Consider the following 24156-nt stretch of genomic DNA (forward strand, 5'->3'; position numbering starts at 1 on the left):
TGTTATTCGCACCTGCAATTCTGTGTAACGCAGTTATTTGCAGGTGCAAAACTGTGCCTGCAGCACTTAAAGCTGTACTGATGTCAAAGCTAAAAATGAGCCCTTGTATCCATCCAGAGAGTTTAATTCTTAACGTTTAAGACCAGAAAGGACCATCATCTAGTCTGTCCTGCATATCACAGGTCATTAAAATTCAACTAGTTACCCCTGTATTGAGCTCAATAACTTCCCTGGCTAAACCATAACTTCCAGAGAGACGTCCAGTCTTGATATCAAGACATCAAGAGATGAAGAATCCACCACTTTCCTTGATAGTGTGATCCAGTAATTAATCATCCTCGGTGTTAAATACGTGTGCCTAATTTGAACTTGACTGGCTTCAGCTTCTAGCCATTGGTTCTTGTTATGCCTCTTTCCGCTAGATTAAAGAGCCCTTTAGTAGCAGCCAGGGGATCCCCACCACCTGCCCCAGCCACCACCGCCCGAGCCGCAGGGGGCCTCCCAGTAGTACTCAGTATTTTCTCCCCTTTAAGTTACTCACACACTGTAATTTGTCACCTCTCGGTCTTTTTGATATGTAAGCAGAGTCAGGATGAGATCTACCCTGACATCTGGTGGTGAATTATGGCGAGTGTGGAAAAGAACTCCAGGGGCTGATCTTGTTTGCATAGGCACACCCACTCGCCTGGCATGAAACAACAGCAACTCAAAGTGGTTACTTTGGCTGGTGTGGGATCCCCAGTTTCTCTGTTATTGGGGCAGGAAGAATAAAGTTTTGTTACCCTGATTCTGTGAATCAAGGCCAGTGGAACTGTGTATGACAGAAGGACTGAGTGAGTCATTCACCATTACCTAAGTAGCATGTGCTTGTCAAGGGGCATGGGTTACAAAACCCAGTGAATTGAGAGAGGATGGGGACAGGTATTTGTACCTGATGGTATGGGCCCTCTCTGAGGGGTTGAAACACCAATTGCACTACCTCCTCTCTCCATTGTTGAATATCAGAGCTAACTTTTGATTCCATTAGAAGTCTAGTTACAGACTGCTGAACTGAATTCACTTTGGGCCAGTGGTGCACTAGCACTGGGGCTCCCCTACTATGAGCTGAAATCACAAAAGAGCTGAGATCACTGAGGCGGTGTTAACTAGTGGGGGAGCCTGAAGCTATAATGCTAAGCGGCTGGCAGAGCAGCTAGCAGAGTGGAGCCTTGTGGGACGGTTGGAGTGGCGCTGAGCGACTCACAGGTCGGTGAGTGGAGCGGCTGGAGGAGCAGCTAACAGAACAGAGCCTTGTGGGAGCGGCCCAAGGGACGGCTGGAGCGGAGCGGAGCGGCTCACAGGTCGGTGAGCGGAGCGGAGCAGCGCGGTGCGGCACGGCTCACAGGTCGGTGAGCGGAGCGGCGCGGAGCGGCACGGCTCACAGGTCGGTGAGCGGAGCGGAGCGGAGCAGCGCGGTGTGGCACGGCTCACAGGTCGGTGAGCGGAGCGGAGCGGAGCAGCTGCCAGAGCAGTTCGTGGGACGGCAGGAGTGGGACTGCGGGTGGAGTGGAGCAGTTCGTGGTGAAGGCTGGGTGGAACCCCACGGAGAAGCAGCCGGTTGGCCTCGGATCACGTAAGGTGCCCCTTAACACCCTGCTCACACACCCCCCCTTTTGAACTCTGGGGCTGCACTGATCAGGGACAGAGACTTTGGGGGGTTGTCGGACTTTTGGGAGTTTGGTGATTCTTGGGTCGCTGGTTCCAAGAACCAACGGGAGAGGACACGGCCCAATTTGCTGGGGTGGGTCTTCGCTCATGGTTTGGTCTATGAACTCTAGTTGTGGTGTTTTTCCAATTTAATGCTGATGTCGTTTACCTCATGTTATTAAACATTTTCTGTTACACTCAGACTCCGTGCTTGCGAGAGGGGAAGTATTGCCTCTTAGAGGCACCCAGGGGGTGGTATGTAATTGTCCCAGGTCACTGGGTGGGGGCTCGAGCCGGTTTTGCACTGTGTTATTGAAGCGGAACCCCTAGATACAGAACCCGGCCCTTGTTGCTGCCAACTTAGATGGGCAGAAGGGTTACAATACGCTAAATAGATTGAGCTCTTTAAGGCTCTCCAGGGAAGACATTTTCTCCAGCTGTAAATCATTTTTGTGGCTCTTTTTTGCACCATCTCCAGTTTTTCACTCTCCTTTTTAAAACGTGGACACCAGAACTGTATGCAGCATTTTGGTAGCGGTCTCCCCAATGCCGTCTACAGAGAGAAAATCACCTCCCTGCTCCCCTGGTTATGCAGCCAAGGATCACCTTAGCCCTATTTGCCACACCACCACACTGGGAGTGCCACCTCGTCGTGTCTTATCCACGTTGCTGTGTTTTCTAAGAACTAGTGGTAGTGTGAAAGACTAGTGAGGGTTATGTAGTTTGCTTGTATATGTTGTAGTTATTAGGGTTATTTTCCAGTTACAAATACGTGATTGAGTTTGTCAGATTACATTTGGAAAGGGTGTGTGCACATATGTGGTTTTTTCCTATGAACATGCACACTCACTTGCTTATCCTTTTTTTTTTTTTTTTTTTTAAGAGAAAGGGGAACATGTTATGCTGAGGTACTCGGTTTCAGTTTGCCTTGCTGGCAGCTGCTGTTTCTATGAAAGAGGGCTCAGATGTCCTTGAGGAAACCAGGGAAATTCCTCAGATTCCTTATTAGGAAAGGGTCACATTTGTTCACTGAGGGTTGAAATGTAACATTTCCCCTAACACTCTAAAGCCTTCTCTGTTTTGGAGTACTATTTTTTTCCCTGTGTAGATTTCCACTGCACTTTAAATGATAGTGATTTAATTCTTTGTAGTGAGGAAATGATTTCAAGTTGCAGGCTGTTGCTGTGGTAATGGGGAAACATTTCTTGCTCTTTTGAAGCAATAAGCGTGAAGGGAAGAGGGGACTTTTTAAAAGTGTTTTTAGTTATGTCATCTTGGGCTATGCTCTCTACAGATCTCACAAGAAATGTGGGAGCCATTGGTCCATACCTAGATGGGAGATCCAGGAAGCTGTAGTTAATTATTGTTGGTGATTCAATAGGTGGCACTTTTCCCTCTGAGTCAGTAGTGAAACTAAGCTCCCAGTACCATACTAGGCAGTGTTATGTTTGTAGAACAGGAGTAGTCAATAGATGGACCGCGGGCCAAATCTGGACCACCAGATGCTTTTGAAGGGCCCCCAAAACCTTTATTTACTATTTTTCATTATTGTTGGTTTTTGTTTTCTGTGGAGTCTGGACCTTGACTCTACCTTCACCAAGAAATGTGGACCTTCACAAAAAATAATTGACTACCCCTGGTGTAGAGCCAGTGGGTAAAACTTTCACAGACACTTAAGTGACTTAGAAGCCTTTGTCCCTTTTTTGAAAGTGCCTTAGCTCCTAAGTACCTTAGCCACTTTTGAAGAAGAGTCTTTGAAAATTTTACCTACCATCTATAAACTAACATCCTGACCATGTGTGAGAAACCCTAGGACACTTCTTGCAAGAGTAAGAACATCCTAACAAAATTCCAATTCAGGCAGTAACTTTTTTCCCCACCTGAAATTCTTTCTGCAGCTTCAATTGAATTCACAATTCTTGTTTATTTCTAGTCCCATTATTTTGGATAGTGTTGTTGTGTTCTCTTAAAGACCTACCTCACTCTACCCCACAGATAGTTGCATTTTGGCTGTGAATGAAATGATCCCTGTATTATTAAACATTTGTCTATAGCTCCATAGTTGAACATAATGCTTTCCAGTATATGAAGCTGGTGAACGGTGTCCACAGAAATAAACACAAATTAAGTCAGCAAAAATTTTCTTCAAAAGATCATATTTATAGAGAAACATCAAGACAAGATAACACGAGGAGTAAGAGAAAATGTCCCCCGTCTTGATTTCTATGACAATGGCTGTGGGGCCTTCCATTCCTATATTCAGTATCACTTGTCATGATATACAGAAAGCAAATACACCTCTACGTCGTGTTACAAAGTTCTTCCTCTATCTTGGTGGGTCCTGCGCTTATTGGTGGATTTTCTTGCCTCAGAGATTCACCATGTGGGTTGGGGAACAGCCCAGAGACCTTCCCCTCTGGAAGAACTCACAGTCCAGGTCAATTGGGAGGTTAGGGGGGGAACCCGGGCCCACCCTCTACTCCACAGCCCAGGGCCCTGTGGACTGCAGCTGTCTATAGTGCCTCCTGTAACAGCTGCATAACAGCTACAACTCCCTGGGCTACTTCCCCATGGCCTCCTCCAAACACCTTCCTTATTCTCACCACAGGACCTTCCTCCTGGTGTCTGATAACGCTTGTGCTCCTCAGTCCTCCAGCAGCACACACTCTCAGCTCCTTGCACCTCTTGCTCCTAGCTCCTCACACTCACACCACAAACTGAAGAGAGCTCCTTTTAAAACCCAGGTGCCCTGATTAGCCTGCCTTAATTGATTCTAGCAGCTTCTTCTTAATTGGCTCCAGGTGTCCTAATTAGCCTGCCTGCCTTAACTGGTTCTAGCAGGTTCCTGATTACTCTAGTGCAGCCCCTGCTCTGGTCACTCAGGGAACAGAAAACTACTCATCCAGTGACCAGTATATTTGCCCTCTACCAGACTCCTGTACCCCACTGGTCTGGGTCTGTCACACTCGATATAACGCTGTCCTCGGGAGCCAAAAAATCTTACCGTGTTATAGGTGAAACTGTGTTATATTGAACTTGCTTTGATCCACCGGAGTGCGCAGCCCCGCCAACGGAGCACTGCTTTACTGTGTTATATCTGAATTCGTGTTATATTGGGTTGCGTTATATCGAGGTAGAGATGTATAAACTAAAAACACAAAGGCTTCCATGCAGTTTGAGTTCCAGCTTTGTCTCCCTTGTTTATCAGGACCACACTCTCTACAACCCAGAGAGATAGCTAATGACTGAATAATATATGGCAAATAAAAATAATTATATCCCTTCCCAAGTGAAAGTGAAGGAGATGCTGGGTTGAGGTTAAGGATTTGTTCTGTAGGGGCAAGATAGTAGTGACCCAGGATCAAATCTCACAGAGAGAATAAGGTCTCTGTCCCTGCTCCAAGGAGCTTACAGTTAAGGCATATGTTTGTGCTTATTTAGCATAAACACAGTCCTTGTAGCTTTACAGCTAAGAGTCTTGGGTTCTTTTAAGATGTCTTCCATGTTGTCTAAGCATGTATTGTTCTTCATACAGCTGATCGTATCCTTTGGAATAGGAAGGAAATGTGTCTAACATAGCTGGATAAAGGTCAGCAGTGGCAGAGAAGGACATACAGTAAGATGGCTGCTTCCTTGGAGGTGGGGAGTTCTCACAGGCCCAGTTATAAATCAACCTCCAGATGTAAGATCATTGCTAAAAAGAAATTTCCCAACATTTCTGGGGAAGTAAATGCTATATCACTCCAATAATTTAAAAACCAAACGAAACAGAAAGAGCAATGATTTGTGCTAAGTGACAGATTCTATCTTTTGTTTGTCGTAAGCTGAAAGTAACTATTTCTATACCATAATATTTCTGCCCCACTGAGGGACGGATCTAAGAGATCTAAAGATTTCCGTGTAGCAATGTGTCAGAAAAACAACAGTAATTAATTCTTGAAGGTGCCTGGTCACTGATTTTCTGGGAAGGAGCTTGCATTTGCTTGTTTAATTTTAGATCCTTTCGTGCGGAAAGGTGAAGAAACTAAGTGAGGGGTGTATAGTTTCATTTCTGAGCACTATTTGTTCCACAGTTTTACACTATGGGCTGCATTTAAGTCACAAGGACTACTCACTTAAGTCAGACAAGCAAGATTTAGTCCTATATTCTTACCTACCTGTTGTATTTACTTTTCCTTTCAAATGTTTAATTTTTTTGTATTTACCTTTTCACCGTGTATTGCTTTCCAATAGTTTGCAAGAACATACATAAATTGATCACAATTTACAAGATGTAACTAATTTGTTTAATGCTCATTCATCTACGTATTTCCTCATAATCTATTTGGCTCTCAATCTTAAATCCAAAAAGTAAAACTTTCACTCCCCAAAAGACACTGATCTTGCTGCTGATGATTGTTTTGAGTACATGCCATCTTAAGATCTGTGCCAAATTAATTTCCAAATACACTTGAAGTCAGTGGGACAAGGCATGTGATAAGGCAAGCAGTATTTACTTCTTAGCTATTCTCTTCTATCCTGCTGCTCATTCTATATTCATCACTATGGTAGCTTTTCATCAAGGGAATGTTGAATCACATGGTGAAAAATGTGTGATGGTTTTAGCTTACTCCTACATCTGTCCTCATCCCCAAATATCCTAGCACAATTAGAAAGTTCCATTCTGGAGCTGAATTTGCTGCAATTTGTAGAGAACTGACTTGGCAAAGCTGTGTAGGGATAGCTGCTGTGAAATTCTGCAAACAATATTCCCTGCAACAGTTTCTATTTTGTTTAAATACACTCTCCCAGACCTGCCCTGGGGGTTAGTAGAATTCACTATCACAGAGGAATTCTGGGTTCAGTTCTTAGCCCGATAGGGGTTGCCTGAGGGGAGTGAACATTGTAGAGCAGTGAACTTTCTGGCCAGTTCAAGAGTAGTGTTAATATGATCCAGTTGGAGCAACGTCCTGGCTTGCTTGGCCAAGATGGTCACCACAACAAAAGGTGAGGGGAATAGAGATGAAAAATCCTCAAAGCTTGGAAAGGGGCTAGGAGGGCCTGAGAGAAGGAAACAGAGTCTTGCAACAGTTTCTGAACCAAGGGTTTCATTAATTTCATCATGTTGATAGGCTTAAGAAACCTTCCCCCTAAATAGACTAGGTGGGTAGAGCAGAAGTAGCTGGACCATTCAAGAATTTGATAAATCTCTTCAGTGAGAACACCTTAAGCAGAACTCCAGTCCCAAAAGAGAACTGTCCACTCCAAAATGGCCCCTTAGAATTTTCTTTTGCTCCCACCTTTCCTGAGATCCCACAGGTTGTGAAAGAGGCTTTGGCATTACCATGACTGGAGATATTCAAAGCTAGACTAGACACATAGCTCTGGATATGTCTACACATCAATTAAACACCTGTGGCTGGCCTAGGCCAGCTGGCGGGCTGGGGTTGCAAACTGCAGTGTAGATGTTCAGGCTCGGGCTGGAGCCTGGGCTCTGGGACCCTCCCCATTAGGCAAAACAAAATCAATGGTGATCCTATCCAGGCAGTGAATTAAATGACATAGCAGAGGTGAAAAGTTCCAAACCAAATGATTCTTTGTTCATGCTGCAAGTGCTGTTGGTCTCTTCTTCCCACAGGAACAAGCACTGTCCTGCTAGAAAGGAGCCTTTCAATTTGGTTTTAGATCTTTCACAAGTTTAAGTTTAAAGAAAGGAAACACAACGTAGACTGCTATCTGGGCCAGATGCTTGAGTCTACTCTGCTAATCCCCTCAGAGAAACCACTGCCTTCACCTCCGCCCTGTGGAAACTCTGAGTGGCCCAGTGTGGTCAAATCATAGAGCAACTCAGCTTCCAGCTGCATATGTTAATACCCATTTTCTTCTAACAGCAATACCCTTTCTCTAGTTTAAAAATATAACCAGCAGCCTTTTAAAATCTACCTACATTTACTTACACAAACAGTCCTGTTGAACTGAAACACAGCCTGATAGCTGACGCAATGACATTATGCAAAAGACTACAATCACTCATGTATTTCAGCATTTGCAAGATCAGGCCCTTAGCTGCCTAAAGTGAAAGATCTAAGTCCATGGATAAGTCAACTCAGGTGCCTAAATTTAAGCACCTAAATTTGTCCCAGGCACTTTTGTAAAAAGTGTTTAATAGGAGGACTTGTGCACTAGTACAAATCTGGATAAAAAGAACAGGGAAATAAATATCCTTGTATTTGTCTGAGTTGCCCTTAGTATTGGGAGCACCCATGTTTAAATAAAGGCTTTCATCCCGCTTCAGGGTGAGGGCATGATCTAGATGACAGTTTGGGGTCCCTAAATTCTAACCCTCCATTTCTATGATCCTCACAGCCTGGCTACTCCTCCTTGGCCTTGCACTGAAGTTATATCCCAGTTTGTTTCCATGCAAATGTTTCGCTATCACAAAGTACTATGTCTATGACTTCATCACAGAATGAAATAACAAGAGCTGAGCTGGGAGGAGTAAACCATATTTTAAACGCAAATAACTTCAGACTAGATTCCTGACTTTAGGCACAACCCAGAGTGAGGGATTGTGCATAAATTGCACCACCCAACAAAGGCATCGTAAACCAGAGATCAAATTCCATTCCTGCTCCTTCCTTGACCCTGGGGGGAGGGGTGGGAGGATAGTGATTTACCGTTGGCCAGTAGCACCATGTACTGTAGTACCCCACCCTGCTACACTGACTCTGTGCACTGGCCACTGAGTGGGGGAGGAGGGTGGAACCAAGGTTCAGCCCACCCCCACGCTTCCTGCTGCCTGCTCCAGTGAGGAGGTAAGGTGAATGTACAGGCCTGTTCATGCCCATATAAGGTGCAGGGAAACCAAGCTGGACTATAATGGCAGTTTTACTCCCTTGGCTGGGTGAGTTTGTTCAAATCACAATCTAGCCCTTAGCAGAACTGATGAGGATTAGAGATGGGGCCAGACCAGAACCTTTTATATGACACACACGGCCCAACCTTAGCATTTTTGGATAGGCCTTCAAAGCAAATTTTTACCTCTCCTCACCAACTAATGCACGCACCATGATCACACCACCATGCAGAGCACTGGCTCTAGGACTGGAGAGGGTTTGACCAAGGCCCAGGGTTCTTTGGGAGACACACTAAGCTGACAAAGTCTTTGTGTGCAGGGTGTGTACATGTGTATTTTTAGTTTCTCCCAAGCCGCCTGCTTCAGAAGTGGATCCCAGCTCTTTGTTCCTTTGAACCTTAGTGATGTGTTAATACTGGTTTACAGTTGTAGTGCTATTTTTGCCAAGAAAAGAGTTGTAAACTTTTTACTAGTATGATTTGTTTTCAAGAAAGATGTGATTAGAGTCACTACCTATCCATGTTTTCCCAGGATCATCCCTTTTTTGAGATAGCTGTCCTGGGAAATCTTCAGGGTGCTCACTACATGGCGTGCGCGGTCCAGTTTTATGGCCTCAGGATCATCCCAGATGTCCCTTTTTTTTGTACCTCAGGGATGGCAACCCTAGGTGAGATCCTCCTTCAAGTTTCCACTTCTACCACATCAGGCAGGGCCTGGAGCGCTGAGGTTTGCAGGGCCCAAGGCTAGACCCTGCTCCTTCTGAACTCTGGGGGCTTGGATAAAATGGAAGGAAGATCTGAGGAAAAGTAAACCTTGGCCTGCTGAACCCAGCATTAGTGAGAATGACGATAAACCCCTAAAGGGAGACTAAGATTTATATAATCAGATATATTGGAATATTTTTCCATCCTGTAGATGAAAATTCCAGCTTTATGTGTCATTTTTAAACACAGCACTTCACAAAGTGCCTATTTCTAATAATTTATGGTACATATTTGCTTAAGGGCTGCTGGCAACAAACTCAGGGAACCAAATAAATCCTGGATATAATGCCATTGATTTCAGTGGAGTTACATTAAGGATGAATTCGGCCTCATATCCCCACCTTTGTACAGTACCTTTCTCAGGAAATAACAAAACCTCTTCCTTATTATCAGTTTATGCTCGAACTGACTTTTACAAGTCTAAAGCATCTAGAGCCCATATGCAAACATAAGGCTATCATTATACTGGCATCCGGCAGTGCCAGTCTTGCTAAAGGTCTTTGGGATTTACATTTTAAAGCCTATATCTTTTCCAGGGATTTTTAACTGCTGTTTTAAATCATATCAGGCTCAGATCTGGCAAAATAGTCACAATTGGGTAAGCAATGTTTTTATAATTGAACTGTTAAAAATGGGAGGAGATTCTTAGTTTCTACAGCTTTTTTGGTCATTCGCCAGTTTTAAAAATCTGCTTGGTGATTAATAAAGGGAATGAACATTTGCATACTCCCCAGCATCTGGCCACAGCTCATAAATCTGAAACAGGCAGAATCTGAAATCCTTGGCAAAATGTCTATGAAGTTCTACAGAGATCTCACAAATTGCATTGCAGAAATCTGGCAGTTTTCATCTGACAGCACTGATGTGACATACCATAACTCAGAGTAGCACCCTGTAACCCCCTTATTCATCCTTCATAGATGGTTGTGATATTTCATACAAAGCATGCCATGCAAGATATCATAGGAAAGGTCATGGTCTGCTGAAACCCATTGTTCTGTCAAATTATGTATATCATTAGTGTATATAAAGTTATGAGATTTTGCTGTATGTTGTTGTTGAAATATGTTGTAAATTTGGGAGTCGTCCATTGCTAGTTCTCCAGTGACAACAAAGGAGGTGATCCACACCCAGGCGGGTGTTAAACGACCATTAATCAGCAGAGAAGTTTTAAACAAGGAATTTAAAATTTTGTAAGGGCATGTCTACACTGGCAGAGTTACAGCGCCGGCAGTTACAGCGCCGATCAGAGAGCGCTGAAGGGAAACGGCTGTTGTGTTCACACTGTCAGCTGCCTGCGCAATAGCGTGTTCACACTTGCGGCACTTGCAGCGGTATTTGGAGCGGTGCACTCTGGGCAGCTATCCCACAGAGCATCTCTTCCTCCTCTACCTCTAAGACTTGTGGGAAGGCGGAGGGAGTATTGGGACATCCTGGGTCCTGTCCCAGTGACCCGTGATGAATTGCTTCGCATCCCAGCAATCCCTGTGCTTCCATCCGCATTTGGCGCCATCTTTCAACGGTTTGTGTACTTCACGTCCTGCCTCTTTGGGCTGCCTCAGTATGCTGCTCGCTCTGATCAACATGTCACGAGTGGCAGTGGAGTTATCCCTTAAACTACAAAGGCAAGAGGAGTGCGACATTGATCTCGCCACGCGTACTAGCAGCTTGTGGCATTCACGGAGGTGTTGACCACAGTTGAATACCGCGTTTGGGCTCGGGAAACAAGCACTGAGTGGTGGGATCACATCGTCATGCACGTCTGGGATGACGAGCAATGGCTACAGAACTTTTGGATAAGGAAAGCCACATTCATGGGACTGTGTGATGAGCTCGTCCCAGCTCTGCGGCGCAAGGACATGAGAATGAGAGCTGCCCTGCCGCTGGAGAAGCATGTGGTGATTGCACTGTCGAAGCTGGCTACTGCAGCCTGCTACCGATCAGTCACTAATCAGTTTGGAGTCGGAAAGTCTACCATTGGACTCCTGTTGACAGAAGTGTGTAGGGCCATTAATTACATCCTGCTCTGAAAGACTGTAACTCTGGGCAACGTGCATGACATTGTAGATGGCTTTGCACAAGTGGGCTTCCCTAACTGCGGAGGGGCGATAGGTGATACGCACGTTCCAATTCTGGCACCAGACCACTTAGCCACCGAGTACATTAATCAGAAGGGGTATTTCTCAGTGGTTCTCCAGGTGCTTGTGGATCACCGTGGGCGTTTCACAGACATTAACACTGTGGGCTGGTTGGGAAAGGTGCATGACACAGGCATCTTTCGGAACACTGGCCTGTTCAGGAAGCTGCAAGCAGGGACTTTCTTCATGGACCAGAAGATCACCATAGGGGAAGTCAAAATGCCCATTGTGATCCTGGGAGACCCCGCCTCCCCCTTAATGCCGTGGCTTATGAAGCCATACTTGACAGCAGCAAGGAGCGGTTCAACAACCGGCTGAGCAAGTGCAGAATGACTGTGGAGTGTGCATTTAGCTGTTTAAAAGCCTGCTAGCGCTGCCTCTATGGGAAACTGGACCTCGCCGATCACAATATTCATATGCTTATAGCCTCATGCTGTAGCTCCATAATATTTGTGAAGAGAAGTGTGAAAGCTTCACTCAGGGCTGGACCGCAGAGGCTCAGCATCTGGCGGCTGAGTTCGAACAGCCAGAGAACAAGGCTATTAGGGGGGCACAGTGCAGGGCCATAAGGATCAGGGATGCCTTGAAGCAGCAATTTGAAGCTGAAAGTCACTAATATTTGTTGGGAGTGCAGTGCTTGTAATGCTAGGGGGTGATTGGTGCATGTGATGCAATATGTGGGTTTAACATAATTGTTGCTTTGCAGGGCTCTTTTTGCTTTCAATTAATGGAATTAAGATTGCTTTCAAACCAACGCAATTCTTTTATTAAAAGACAACAACCAGAGGAGAGAGTCAAACAAAAAAAACCATCAGCAGGGAGCGGGATGGGGGAAGGGAAGGTGCCAGGAGGGGGAGGAGTCCCAGAATGGCTAAAGATTTGTGTATGTCCAGGGATCATATCCAACCTTCTCCTTTGGAATACAATGCAGTGGGTACTGTACTTCAGCAGGGCCAAACTGCAGAGGGATGGATGTTGAGTGCAGTGGGTACTGGGACTCCACAGTGCTGGACTGTGAGTGGGGAGGAGTGGAATGCTGTGGGTACAGACTGGAGCCAGGAGGTTGATAACAGTGTATTGGTGGTGTCTGGGGAGTGCATGGGAAAGAGTTTTGCAACAGCGGCTGCAGGGGAGAGCGGGCGCGGAGCTGCTCAGTTTAAAGAGCTAGTATTGCCTGAAGCGTGGCTGCTTGGTCCTTCATAACCTTTAAAGAGCCACTCCGTGGCTTCATTCTGGCGTGCCGCATTCTCCTTTCGGTCTCTCCTCTCGCTGTTCCGACACTCCTTCAATTCCTGTTTCTTGGCGGCGGAGTGCATCATAACCTCAAGGAGAAAGTCCTCCTTAGTTCTTCTTGGCCACTTTCTAATTCTGCGCAGCTGTTCAGCTACCGATAACAAAGAAGGAGGCTGGGCTCCCAAGGTCATCTCTGTGAACATTTTACAGAAGCAGTATTGTTTGCAACACAGACAACACTGTTTTATTGCTTTAAAACACAGCCAGTACTCACACACCTGTCACTAACTGGCTGACCCCAGGCAAGCACACATGAGCCACAAGACACCCAAAATGGTGAGTAGCCACTGGAACAGGGTAAATCACTCTTCCCAGACCCTGCTGTACACTGGGCACGTGGCTCTCTGGGATGATTATTCCTGTCCCCACACTTTCCACAGGATGTGATCATTATGGAAGATATCTCACTGCTGAGGGTGAGCAGGGAATTAAGGGAGGGTCTTCTCCAAGCCTGCGGCTTCCGCCCTGGCCCCTGTGTGGCTTGCTCGTGTGCAGCAATGGTTCCGCCACCCCCACCCTGTGACGACACAGTGGCGCGGGAAAGTTACAGTTAATGGGGCAAAAAACAAAGCAGCTCTGCCGAGGAACCTGTGGCAGTGGATTGCCCAGTACCTCCATGAGAGTTTCCTGGAGATCTCTGAGGGAGATTCCCATGAAGTGAGGGAGTCAATCAACACCCTGTTCCACTGCTCAACTAGGCATGCGGTGGGAGACAGGCCTGCTTCCTGCAACCCTCCTGGTCACAACAACTCGCTTCAGCAATTCCCAAAATCAGATCCACTTACCAGGGGCCTCCTCTCCTGTTTGCGCTTTGCCAAGAGCCGATTGCTGTGACTGGCTAGACTCCTCTGGGGTAGAAAAGAGATCCTGGCTGCATGCATCTCTGACCTCCAAGTCATCCTCTGCCTCTGGGTCCCTCTCCCCCTCCACATCCTCATCCAAGTTTTCCTCCTCCTGGCTCGGTCCACTTTCAACTGGCACGCGAGTCACCGAAGTATCCACAGTGGTCTTCGCAGTGGAGGTGTGGTCGCCACCAAGTATCGCGTCCAGCTCTTCGTAGAACTGGCAGCTCGTGGGTGCAGCACCGGAGCGGTGGTTTGCCTCCTGCGCCTTGTGGTAGGCGTTCCACAGCTCCTTCACTTTGACCCTGCACTGCAGCATGTCACGGTCATGGCCCCTTTCTGTCATGCATCATGAAATCTCTCCATAGGTATCATAATTCCTATGGCTGGAGCGCAGCTGGGACTGGACAGCCTCCTTTCCCCAAATGCTGATGAGGTCCAGCAGCTCGGCATTGCTCCAAGCGGGGGATCGCCTGGTGCGTAGAGCAGGCATGGCCACCTGTAAAGATGCGCTGAGACCACTGAATGCATCACTGAGCAAACAGGAAGGGGATTTTTAATATTCCAAAGGAATTTCTGGGGTCAGGCTGATAATTGGTAACCTGAGGGCAGGGGAGTAGAGTTCAAACCGATGACCAGAGAGGTGAGAGGCATTGTGGGACACCTCCCAGAGGCCAATCACTGTGCTATAATCTACCAGGGTGTCTACACTGGCACCATGGCGCTGTAGCCCTGGTGCAGAAAGCTGTATACCTCTCGTCGGGGTCGTTTTTTTACTGCGCTACAACTGCGCAGTTTCTGCGCACTAAGTGGCTTGGCAGTGTGTACACCTCAGGAGTTACAGCGCAGAAAGCTGCTTTACTGTGCAGAAACTTGCCAGTGTAGACAGGGCCTAAGGCCTTGGCTACACTTACCAGCTAGTTCGACGGCTGGAAATCGAAGTTCTGGGTTCGACTTATCGCGTCTAGTCTGGACGCGATAAGTCGAACCCGGAAGTGCTTGCCGTCGACTGCGGTACTCCAGCTCGGCGAGAGGAGTACCGCGGAGTCGACGGGGGAGCCTGCCTGCCGCGTGTGGACCAAGGTAAGTTCGAACTAAGGTACTTCAACTTCAGCTACGTTATTCACGTAGCTGAAGTTGCGTACCTTAGTTCGAATTAGGGGGGTAGTGTAGACCAAGCCTAAGAGAAGCACCACCAATGGTGATTGCTCAACCCTGTGACTCAGCAAGGCGCACCAGGTATGCTTGTGCTAGTGTCTTTCCAGGGACATGGACTAAGAGTATAAAATAAGGGACAATGGCATCATGAGGGCACCTTTCTCTTCCCCCACCTACACTGGAAGCCACAAGAACTCTGGGAAGACAAAGATCTGAACTAAGGAGACTGGTCCCAGGCTTAAAGGGAAACCCTGCATATTAAGGACTGTAACCTACCTGTAACATCCAGTGAGTTGAGAAAAACTGCTTGATCCAAATATTGCTCAGTCTAATAAGATCTAGGATTTAGACTGCGTGCTTACCCTTTATTTTTTTGGTAACTATCTCTGATCGTTTGTGCTTACCACTTCTAATCACTTAAAATCTAGCTTTCTGTAGTTAATAAACTTGTTTTATATTTTATCTAAAATGGTGTGTTTTGGTTGAAGCACTTGGGAAATCTCAGCTCAGGTTACAAAGGCGAGTGTGTGTCCTCTCCACATGGAGGGTGGGGTAGACTGGGTAATGGACTTACACTGGTCAGTCTTCTCACCAGGGCAAGATGGTATAGTTCTGGGGTGCAAGGCTGGGGGCTTGAGAGATTTGCTAGTGCCTTTCTCTATCTGATTTGTGAGTGGCTCAGGGAGCATTCATGCAATTTAGCTGGGTGTGAGGTGGGCTCCTCATGCCGTTGTACTGAGTGATAACAGAGCCCGTAGGGGTTTGCTGCTTGTCACTAGCAAAGCATTATGAGAGACAGCCCAGGCTGGAGAGTTAAGGGGGCACAGTGGTACCCCAGTTCCAGGTTGTATCCTGGGGATCCAGTCACAACTGCTCAACCAAATACTCTGGACCCTCGCTAGAACGCGGGATTTGGGATCCATGCCAAGTACCGCATTATAGAGGGGACTGTGTTAAAATGAAATTATATTTTTGGGACCGAAATTTCAGTACAGGTATATGTAGTTACGTATTTGCAGGTTATAGCGGGCTAACGATAGCATCAAAATTCGAAACTGTCACAAAAAATGAGTCTACAAGATACAGTACTCACCACAAAATTGCGTTATGAAATGGAAGCGATTTTAATGAATTCGGTTAAATGCTTTGTGAGCTTTGTTTTGATTGTCCACTTTCAGGTGCCATGAACTTCCGTCTTCGCGTATGGAATGCCATAGAGAAATTTATATACACTGTATATATAAATATGTATATACAAATTTTTGTAGCGCTAATTACCTTCACATCCATAAAGTATAGAAAACAAACTCCTACTTGAAGGAAACAATAAACGAGAAAAAAAGTGTTGCTTTATTAGAGATTTAAAGTAGATATTACAATAAACTTGTCTAGTTTTTCTTAAAAAAGTCGGTGAGTTGCTTTTGCTTCTTGCTGCTGTGCTGCTTCCACTTAGCAAACTGCAAAAGACTACGTAGCTGCATAATTTGTATAGGTTCAACATTTTGAGTCTCAAACTACCTCAAAGTAGTCTCTAAGCCGGCTACGGTCGCAGTTGACGTTGGAACGACGTCCTCTTCATCTTCCTCCTCTTCTTCCATGGCGAAGGCCAATTCTTCAGCTTCTGGAATGTTGTTTGGTCATACTGCCTGAAGAATTTGGTCATCCGTTAGACTTTCAGCAATCAGACAAAATTCTTCTGCTTCATCGTCACCTCTTATCCAGGACTCGATATTTTGTGGCAGAACAGTTACCCCGAGCCCGGACAGTTGCTGGGACAGCTCCTGCAACCACTCCATGTCTGTTCTTCCAACTTCCTTCTCTGTAAATCCCTTGAAGTCGAATTCCACGTCAGACTGTGATACAGTATGTGTCTTTCCTCCATCTTGCATGAATGATAAGGTAACGAACACCAAGGTCACTTAAAACTCAAAAAAAATGTACTGTACTTAAATTTGGGATCCATGGCCGTGACCACGTTATATCCAAATTCGCGTTATATAGACGCGCGTTCTAGCGAGAGTCCGGTGTACTCTCAAGAATGGCAGGGCTCAGCTGAGACTGATCACCTTTGTTTTTCACAAGTGTGTTCATTTTACACCAGAGGATTGGTATATATTTCAGTACCCTCCCTGAATTAAAAAATGGGGGTGGCACAATCTGTATTTGTGTTTATGCAACTTCAAACCAGAAATATATAACATTTTCCTACCAGATCAGACCATTAGTTGATCACATCTGATGTAGAGCCATAGCCAGTGGCCAGTTCTTGATGCACCAGAGAAATGCAAAAATTAATAATGATGATAATAATGCACCTGAACAATTGTACAGTGTTGTCCAGAGAGGAGGGATGCAGAAGGAAACTCCTTCCGTACTCCTTCATTATGTCCAGAAGGATAGGATTCATCCTATTTTAGCAAGTTATAACTATAGATATTCTAAAATTATCCAGTCCCTCCCCTTTTAAATTCAAGTACCGTGTATGACTCTGTGAGCACCTTCTCCCAGGGAAGTTAACACCATAGGCTGATTATATAGTGTGTGTATTTCTTTCTATTATATTTAAATGTACCCCTTATGAATTTTAATCAAGTATCCTTTGTGCTTATATTATGGGACTCTGTAAAAAGGACCAATCCCTTTTCACTCTCTCATAATCATAAATACCTCACTTACCCACCCCTCCCTGCCTTTCAAAAATGACTATTATTTGCAGCCTTTTATATAATTCCTGCCATACATCCAATTATCTGCATCAACCTTCTTTGTGTTTGGGGGACGTTTGCCCAGCTGAGAAGTTGGGATCGTGTCTGTGTGACAGTATGTTGGAGAGGATGTGATAAAGATCATGAGGACATTCATATTGAAGTTATATTTTAGGGTATGTCCAATTTTGGGCCTGTCAGTCTTTAACTCAACATAGGACTTTTTGGCATTTCATGCTGTACAGTCCAATAAAAATACCATGGGGACAGGTTTTAAATTATTGGGGCCAGATTATTATGCTCTCAGTTACAGCAGCATTATCCCATTGAGTTTGCTAGGGCAGAATGGACGTGCCTGAGGGCAGAATTTGCTGCCCTGTTGAATTGGGAGCCAGACCTCCACAAGGATTTCTTTGCTTCACCGATACAGCTGCGCCACTGTAGTGCTGCTAATGCAGAGACTCTAAGGCCTTGTCTACACTACGAGAGTAGTTCGATTTTACTTGCATCGAATTTTTGGAATCGATATTGCAAAGTCGAACATGTGTGTCCACACTAAGGACAGTAATTCGACTTTGTGCGTCCACACTAACGGTGAAAGCGTCGACATTCGAAGCGGTGCACTGTGGTCAGCTATCCCACAGTTCCCGCAGTCCCCTCTGCCCATTGGAATTCTGGGTGTAGCCGGCAATGCCTTCTGGGTAACAAAATGTGTCGAGGGTGCTTTTGGGTAACTGTCGTCATCCGTCCATCACTCCCGCCCTCCCTCCCTGAGAGCGCCGGCGGGAAATCAGTTCGCGCACTTTTCCAGTCATTGACAGTGCGGACGCCACAGCACTGCGAGCATGGAGCACGCTGCGACCATCGCTGCAGTTGTGGCCGCTCTCAACGCCTCGCAGCTTATCATACAGCTTTCCCTGAGACAGATGCAGAAAAGTCAGGCGAGGAGGCTACGGCACTGCGGTGATGTCCTGAAGTCTGAGAGTAGCACAGACCTCTCAGAAAGCAGGGGACCCAGCGCCGAGGACATCACGGTGGCAATGGGTCATGTTGATGCCGTGGAACGGCGATTCTGGGCACGGGAAACAAGCACTGAGTGGTGGGACCGCATAGTGCTGCAGGTCTGGGATGAATCCCAGTGGCTGCGAAACTTTCGCATGCGGAAGGGAACTTTCCTGGAACTTTGTGAGTTGCTGTCCCCTGCCCTGAAGCGCAGTGACACCCGGTTGCGAGCTGCACTGAGTGTACAGAAGCGAGTGGCCATAGCCCTCTGGAAGCTTGCAACGCCAGACAGCTACCGGTCAGTCGCGAACCAGTTTGGGGTGGGCAAATCTACCGTGGGGGTTGTTGTGATGCAAGTAGCGAAGGCAATCGTTGATGTACTGCTGCCAAAGGTAGTGACCCTGGGAAACGTGGAGGCGATCATAGATGGCTTCGCAGTGATGGGATTCCGAAACTGCGGTGGGGCCATAGATGGAACTCACATCCCTATCCTGGCACCGGACCACCAGGCCACCCAGTACATTAACCGAAAGGGCTACTTTTCCATGGTGCTGCAAGCACTTGTGGACCACAGGAGACGTTTTACCAACATCTACGTGGGATGGCCGGGCAAGGTTCATGACGCTCGTGTTTTCAGGAACTCTGGTCTGTTTAGACGGCTGCAACAAGGTATTTACTTCCCGGACCACAAAATAACTGTTGGGGATGTGGAAATGCCTATAGTCATCCTCGGGGACCCAGCCTACCCGCTAATGCCCTGGCTCATGAAGCCCTATACTGGCGCCCTGGACACTGAAAAAGAACTCTTCAACTACCGGCTGAGCAAGTGCAGAATGGTGGTGGAGTGTGCTTTTGGCCGTCTCAAGGGGAGATGGAGAAGCTTACTGACTCGCTGTGATCTCAGCGAAACCAATATCCTCATTGTTATAGCAGCTTGCTGTGTGCTCCACAATCTCTGTGAGAGCAAGGGGGAGACCTTTATGGCGGGGTGGGAGGTTGAGGAAAATAGCCTGGCTGCTGATTACGCACAGCCAGACAGCCGGGCGATTAGAAGAGACCAGCGGAAAGCGCTGTGCATCCGGGAGGCTTTGAAAGCAAAGTTCCTGAGTGAGCAGGGTAACCTGTGACTTTAAAGTTTGTGTACAGAGAAGCTAAACCTGCCCCCGTTTCTTTACCCAGTTAATGTTGACTATCCTATCCAGTTACATACCCCCTTCACCCCCCTTCCAACACACGTGTCGAAATAAAAATAGTTCTACTTTGTTAATGCACACCGTTTTCTTTAATACTGTTTTTGCGGGAATTTTTTAAAACTGGGACGCAGACTGTGGTGCGGAGCGGGTGTAGTGTAGTGACGCGAATGCAGCTTCTAAACTCAAGGATTGACCGGCTCCGCTGTGGTGGGATGGTTGTTTCAACAGAGCCTGTCACCCCTCCTGATCGGGACTGTGTGTATGGGGGGTCTATGTGACTTTGTGGCAGGGGGAGGACGGTTACAGATCCCCTGCTGTGTGGCTCTGTGATCCTGCATAAGGACCGCCGCTTAAGATCTGTAACTGCCCTCCCCCGCCACAAAGTCACAGAGCAACCCACCCCCCACCACATACCCTGGTTAGTCTGGGAGGTTGTTTTCATGTTAACTAGTCACTGCATCACTGCACTGTGTATGTGCCCTGCTGCTGTGCCTGCCCCCGCCTATGTACCCTGCCAAAGGTGACTGTCCTGTCCAATTACCAACCCCCTTTCCCCTCCTCCTCCAAAAGAACATGATTGAAACAGTAATTAACAGAAACAAATTTTTTATTATCAACTACACATGGAACTGGGAGGTGAAACTTGGACGGGGGCTTGTGTCAGGCGGGAAGGAAAGAACTTTTCAAATTTTGGGGAATGAGAGCCTTCTGCTACTAGAGCTCTCTGCAGGGGTGGAGTGAGAGTTAGCACGGGCTCTGCCGCCTCTCCTTCTTTGCACTTTGGGTGAGGTGGGTATGGGACTTGGTGGCGGGGGAGGGCGGTTAGAGATGGACTGCAGCGGGGCTCTGTCCTCTTGCCTCCGTTCCTGCAGAACATCCACAAGGCGCCGGAGCGTGTCTGTTTGCTCCCTCAGTAGTCCAAGCAGCGTTTGAGTCGCCTGCTGGTCTTCCTGCCGCCACCTCTCCTCCCGATCCATGTTTGCTTGGTGCATTTGGGTCAGGTTCTCCCGCCACTGGGTCTGCTGTGCTGCCTGGGCTTGGGAACAGGCCATAAGCTCAGAGAACATGTCCTCCCGTGTCCTCTTCTTCCTACGCCTAATCCGCGCTAGCCTCTGGGAGTGTGATGCTAGGCTAGGTTGTGAGACAGTCGCAGATGGGGCTGTGGAAATGGGAAAAAGGGAGTGAATTCCTCAGAAAGATAAATGTAGTTGTGAACAAAGAACATAGTCTTAAGACCATGCACAGCACCTATCACATGCACACTCAGCACAAGGTCGAATTCTCGGCCTTCGCATTCAGTGCCTGGGGTCTTGCGCAGCACATTTGAGAAGCGGGGCAGCACAATGGAATTTCTGTTGCAGGCAGACATGGTGAGCCGTAGACTTGTGGCAGTTTAAAACTTTTATATTACCACTGGCCTCATTTCACATTTAAAGCAATGTCAGTTCCTGCTGCCAGCAATCCGGCAAGCGGGAACTCTGCCCCTGTCCCACCCCCTCGCGGCTGTCCCCGGGAACGATCCCTTTCGGCTGTCCCTCTCCCGCCTCCACCGCGTGGCTACAAACCATCGGTTACAGTTCTGTAAAGGAACGGGCAAGCAGTCCCAACACTAACATTCCCCTACCTAATTCAAAGCAGGTCACCATGGGCGACATCACCCTGATGAGGATCTCTGAGAGCGAGAGAGAGAGAATGCTCCGGGAAAGCCTCCAAAGACCAGGGCCGTATGCCGCCCTGCTGTGCAGAGCAATGATTCCCGAGTACTTGATAGTCTCGTGGCGCGGCAACGTGTCGTACTTCAGAGGACCCAATAAGGCCGCTCTCCCCAGGAACCTCATGCAACGGCTTTCTAATTACCTCCAGGAGAGCTTCATCGAGATGTCCCAGGAAGATTACTGCTCTATCCCCGGACATATAGACCGCATTTTACTGTAGCTGCAGTAGCAGGGACTAAACAGTAGAGCGGCTTGGGCAGGACAATCACGGAAAACCGGACATTGCTAGATTTTTTTTCAAAACTTGCACTGCCCATGACTAAACCGTTAAGCGCCTAGGGCACAGGAATCATGAACAACCCATTCTTTTAATTGTTAATATTCCTGTTCTGTTAAAAATAAATGTTTAGATGTTTACAACACTTACTGGCTGATCCTTCCCCAGATTCTGTGTCCGGGGTAACGGCTGGGGACGCTTCGTAGGGGATCTCTGTAAGGGTGATGAAGAGATCCTGGCTGTCGGGGAAATCAGCGTTGTGAGCGCTGCCGACTGCCTCGCCCTCCTCATCTCCTTCCTCATCTTCCCCGTCCCCTAACATGTCCGAGGAACCAGCCGTGGACACTATCCCATCCTCAGAGTCCACGGTCACTGGTGGGGTAGTGGTGGCGGCCGCACCAAGGATGGAATGCAGTGCCTCGTAGAAACGGGATGTCTGGGGATGGGATCCGGAGCGTCCGTTTGCCTCTTTGGTCTTCTGGTAGCCTTGTCTCAGCTCCTTGATTTTCACGCGGCACTGCGTTGCATCCCGGCTGTATCCTCTCTCTGACATGTCTTTAGAGATCTTCTCGTAGATCTTTGCATTCCGTTTCTTGGAGCGCAGCTCGGAAAGCACGGACTCATCGCCCCACACAGCGATGAGATCCAAGACTTCCCGATCAGTCCATGCTGGGGCCCTCTTTCTATTCACAGACTGCACGGCCATCACTGCTGGAGAGCTCTGCATCGTTGCCAGTGCTGCTGTGCTCGCCACGATGTCCAGACAGGAAATGAGATTCAAACTGGCCAGACAGGAAAAGGAATTCAAATTCAAATTTTCCTGGGGCTTTTCCTGTGTGGCTGGTCAGAGCATCCGAGCTCGCACTGCTGTCCAGAGCGTCAACAGAGTGGTGCACTGTGGGATAGCTCCCGGAGCTATTAGCGTCAATTTCCATCCACACCTAGCCTAATTCGACATGGCCATGTCGAATTTAGCGCTACTCCCCTCGTCGGGGAGGAGTACAGAAGTCGAATTAAAGAGACCTCTATGTCGAACTAAATAGCATCGCGGTGTGGACGGGTGCAGGGTTAATTCGATGTAACGGCGCTAACTTCGACATAAACGCCTAGTGTAGACCAGGCCTAAGCCAATGGGAAATAGCTCTCCCATCGACTTAATTACTCCAGGCCCCGCAGGCGGCGGCCACTGTGTTGACGGGAGAAGTTCTCTGCGCTGACATAGCGCTGTCCACACTGATGGTTAGGTCGGTGTAACTTAGGTTGCTCAGGCAGGTGACTTATTCACACCCGTGAGCGACATGACTTATACTGATATAAACTGTAGAGTGTACATAGCCTAATTCTCCCTTCATACATGCACAGCTCACATTGACTTTTATGGGATATTAAACATATCTGAGGACAGAATTTAGCGCTAAAAGGAGTTGTTTTCCCCAATGAAGAAAACATTTCTATGGGTATAGCATAGTATGAGAAGGGTAAACTTGTGGTTAAGGTGCTGGAGTAGGACTCAGGTGCTCTGAGTTCAGTTTCCCCCAGTCACTAATTTACTTCCACAGCCCTGAGTTGCTTAAGCCCCCATCCTGCAAGTAGCTCTGTGCAGGTAGAGCCCAATGGGAGCCTTAATCTCACTTGTCTCAGCTTTCCAGCTGTAACTTGGGGATAATTCTTCCTTTGTCTGTCCTACTATGAGCTAGACAGTCTCTCACTATGTGTTTGCACAGCGCCTTTCACACTGGGGCCCTGATCTCAGTTGGGGCATTAGTATAATACAAATAATAATCGTCATAGAATATATTAGAAAGCCGTCAAGATATAACATTAATCATCCTGAGAAATGAACAGAACTTTTTAATGTGATTCTCTCTCTCTTTTTTTGGCCGGCGGGGGCGGGGGGTAGGGGCAGAGTTGGCCCCATCATGTTGTGGCAATTTATTTTAAAGTGAAGCAATCACGTTGCAAACTGCCTGTCTGTCTCTCAAGTACAGTCTTGCAAAAAGTCCTGCACAGCTATTTTCTTGTTAAATAAATACCACCAGGAGGAAAGCAGGTGTTTGAGTTTTTTTCCTTTTCCTTCAATGGTTCAGTAGGAATTCCCCCCTTCAAGGCTTCTGAATGATTAATCATAGACTAAGTCACGTGCGTTTGGCTTGAGTGCAATAATTATGCTGTGAAAGGAAAGCAAGTGTATGTGTGAAATATAAAATACACAAGAGAGCAAAAATAAACAGAGATTTTTGTCTCTCCCCTGACTCGTTTTGCAGAGAAGGAAATGATTTGACCACATCCCTAAGGGCTGTTCCACTACTACCAGCATGAACAGTGCACATTGTGGAATATTCCTCAGTGTGTTTCATTATTTGCTGTATCTTGTAGTTTTGCAAACATTTTGCGGCCAGGTTTCCTGAAACATTCAAGGTTAATAAACAACCAAAACAAAAAACCACCAACCAACCCAAGTAAGTAAAGGTCTCATCCCACAATTCCTAGATTCCAAGGCCCGATGGGACCATTGCCACCATCTCATCTGATCTCCTGCATAACACAG

The 24156-nt window shown here is 47.1% G+C and overlaps 1 protein-coding gene across 1 annotated transcript; it reads right to left on the reverse strand.

The window, feature by feature from the left end:
• Positions 1–20251: 20251 nt before the first annotated feature.
• On the reverse strand, positions 20252–21931 carry LOC128832359 (uncharacterized). The gene is made up of 2 exons (XM_054019658.1): positions 21759–21931; positions 20252–20775 (listed from the first exon to the last, which is right to left on the reverse strand). The coding sequence occupies exons 1-2, from the start codon at positions 21928–21930 to the stop codon at positions 20300–20302; spliced, it is 648 nt and encodes a 215-aa protein (XP_053875633.1). The 5' UTR covers position 21931; the 3' UTR covers positions 20252–20299.
• Between the last annotated feature and the right edge of the window lie 2225 nt (positions 21932–24156).

Source organism: Malaclemys terrapin, chromosome 2 (genome assembly GCF_027887155.1).
Source record: "Malaclemys terrapin pileata isolate rMalTer1 chromosome 2, rMalTer1.hap1, whole genome shotgun sequence".
Lineage (NCBI taxonomy): Eukaryota > Metazoa > Chordata > Testudines > Emydidae > Malaclemys > Malaclemys terrapin.

Coding starts and splice junctions, on each gene's coding strand:
- LOC128832359 (XM_054019658.1), bottom strand. CDS start 21,930: ATGTTAGGGGACGGGGAAGATGAGGAAGGAGATGAGGAGGGCGAGGCA. Junction 20,776..21,758: donor ATCTGGGGAAGGATCAGCCA/GTAAGTGTTGTA, acceptor CCATTTCCACAG/CCCCATCTGCGACTGTCTCA.